Source organism: Sander lucioperca, chromosome 17, assembly GCF_008315115.2.
Source record: "Sander lucioperca isolate FBNREF2018 chromosome 17, SLUC_FBN_1.2, whole genome shotgun sequence".
NCBI lineage: Eukaryota > Metazoa > Chordata > Actinopteri > Perciformes > Percidae > Sander > Sander lucioperca.
Window position 1 is genome coordinate 28,050,532 of NC_050189.1, and position 2,500 is coordinate 28,053,031.

The 2,500-nt window shown below is 44.8% G+C and overlaps 2 protein-coding genes across 3 annotated transcripts in view; both read left to right on the forward strand.

Moving 5' to 3' along the window:
• LOC116067087 overlaps positions 1–2,500 on the forward strand; it is a 115,745-nt gene that overhangs the window by 43,812 nt on the left and 69,433 nt on the right. The window lies entirely within an intron of this gene.
• LOC116067081 (serrate RNA effector molecule homolog) overlaps positions 1–2,500 on the forward strand; it is a 29,910-nt gene that overhangs the window by 25,429 nt on the left and 1,981 nt on the right. For both annotated transcript variants that reach the window (XM_031323401.2, XM_035994318.1), the window contains exon 18: positions 907–1,008. In XM_031323401.2, coding sequence (XP_031179261.1) covers positions 907–1,008 — 102 coding nt within the window. The remainder of the gene's footprint in view (positions 1–906; positions 1,009–2,500) is intronic.

The window sequence follows — 2,500 nt, forward strand, 5'->3', positions numbered from 1 at the left end:
AGACACACAGAGACTGACACACACAGAAAGACACACACAGAGACACACACACACACACACACACACACACACACACAGAAAGACACGCAGACACACACACACAGAGACACACACTTTAAAGTCAACCCTGTAACTTACTGGGACCCAGTGCAGGGATTGAATCAGGCATGAATCAGTTTCTCTAAGTCATCTTTTGACATAAAACCCCTAAGTTTGGCAATATTTTTGAGATGGTAAAATGCTGATTTAGTAATGGCTTTCATGTGGCCATTAAAAATGTAGATTGCGGTCTACGAGGACGCCAAGATTTCTAACGGTATCCTTGTTTTAAGTCCTTGAGAATGGCCTGTAGTCGTTTAATGTGGAGGCGTCCCAGTTATTCTTCTTCAGCAAGGGTTTTACAACAGCTGTTCTCAGGGAGCTGGGAAATGTGCCAGTCTGTAAATATGAATTTATGATTTCCAGCAGATCTGTCGTTACGAGGTGAATGACAGATTTAAAAAAACTGGGAGGGAGAATATCCAATTCACATGTAGAGGTTGTGTACTGTTTTTTCAATGTCAACCAAGTTAAATTCAGACATCAAGTTAAGACACACAGACACACACACACACACACACACAGAGACACACACACACACACACAGAGACACACACACACACACACACACACAGAGACACACACACACACACACACACACACACACACAGAGACACACACACACACACACACACACACACACACACACACACACAGAGACACACAAACACACAGAGACACACACACACACACACACAGAGACACACACACACACACACACACAGACACGCACACAGAGACACACACAGACGTAGTTCATAGCATAGTCAGTTACTCTCTCTCTCTCTCTCTCTCTCTCTCTTTTAGCCACGCCCCCCGGTATGCCAGGATTTCCTGGTCAGTCACCGCAGCAGCAAAGCCTTCTGGGATATCCTCCTGGAATCAGACCTCCCATGCCCGGCTTCCCTGGTAACACACACACACACACACACACACACACACACACACACACACACACACACACACACACTGTATCTCTCTCTCTCCTGTCATGAGCACACTGAAGCAACTTGCACCGAGTTGTACGGCACGTTGGAGACGAGAGCAGATATTTCAGACACTGCAACGTTGTACATCGTTTGTCTAATATTTCGTTATTAAATTCACTTCTGAGACTTTTTTATGCGTGAAATCAACTATATTATGCTCAAATATGGGCCGTTTTATGAAAATTGATGGCTAATTTCAAATTTGGTAAGACGTGTTTGACTTCAGGAGCTCCAGACCGTCTGACGAGACAGAGGCAGCCTGCTGGGCTCCATACCCAGGAGGAAGTCACCGTTTCTGGGTTACTGGACTACCAGCTGCCGGCATAACTATCATATATTTACACTTTGAATTTCGTCACGGCATGTATATCACAGCTCCTTAGGGTCTTAACTAGGCCTGCACAATTAATCGTTATAAAATCGCGATCTCGATTCACACTGTTCACGATTTAATTTTTAAATAACTTCGATTTTTTTTGATAAAATTTAGTTTTTATGACTTTGATTCTCATTTAATTTTACGAGCCGACTGCATCACAACCGCTACTACTTTCTTCAGTGAGTTTTAAACGTAGACGGTATAAAATAGGTTTTAAAGCGCTGCAGTGCTCTCCCTTCTCTTCATTGAAGCCTCTGTGTTTACAGGCTCGTGGTGATGACCAATGAGCTCTAGGTGAGAAACAAATCGAGGCAGAGAATCGTGATATCAATTCTAAGCTAAAAACTTGTGATCCGATTTCAATTTAATGCATTATTGTGACTTTCAGAGCTCTCGTTAGGAGGATGCTAGCTAGCTCTCATTGATGGAGCTCCATCAAGCTCACCGCGGGCTCCATCAGTGAGACTCCATTATGAGATTAACTGGAACCTGTGGTAAGAGATTGCGGGCGTAACAAGCTCGCTGACCGCACTCTCACTCACTCACACACAGCGGCCATTTAGCAGGAAGAGAGGAGCTGCAGGCCCTGGAGCTCTGTCAGGGCAGCGGCGTTTGGTAGTCCATTAACCCAGAAACGGTGACTTTGCGCGGGTATGGAGCGCCGTGGGCTGCCAGCCGTGACGGAGCTCCATCTACCTCCCAGCAGGCCGGGCGGCGAGGCAGCAACACAGGCAGCACCGGCCGCTGAACTGCGACATACAGTCGGACAAAATTTGCAATTATTAGCCGTCAATTTTCGTAAAACGGCCCATATTTGACCTCTACATAGTTGATTTCTCGCATAAAAAAGTCTCAGAAGTGAATTTAGTGGTAAAGTAGCAGATGAACAATGTATACAATTAGAGATGCACGGATTACAACTTTCTAGACCGATTCTGATTTTCTTTGAGTTAGACCAGCTGATACCGATTTTAGCCGATTCCGATTTCATGTTTTCTAACCACTTTACAGCACACACACATATTTATTTTCT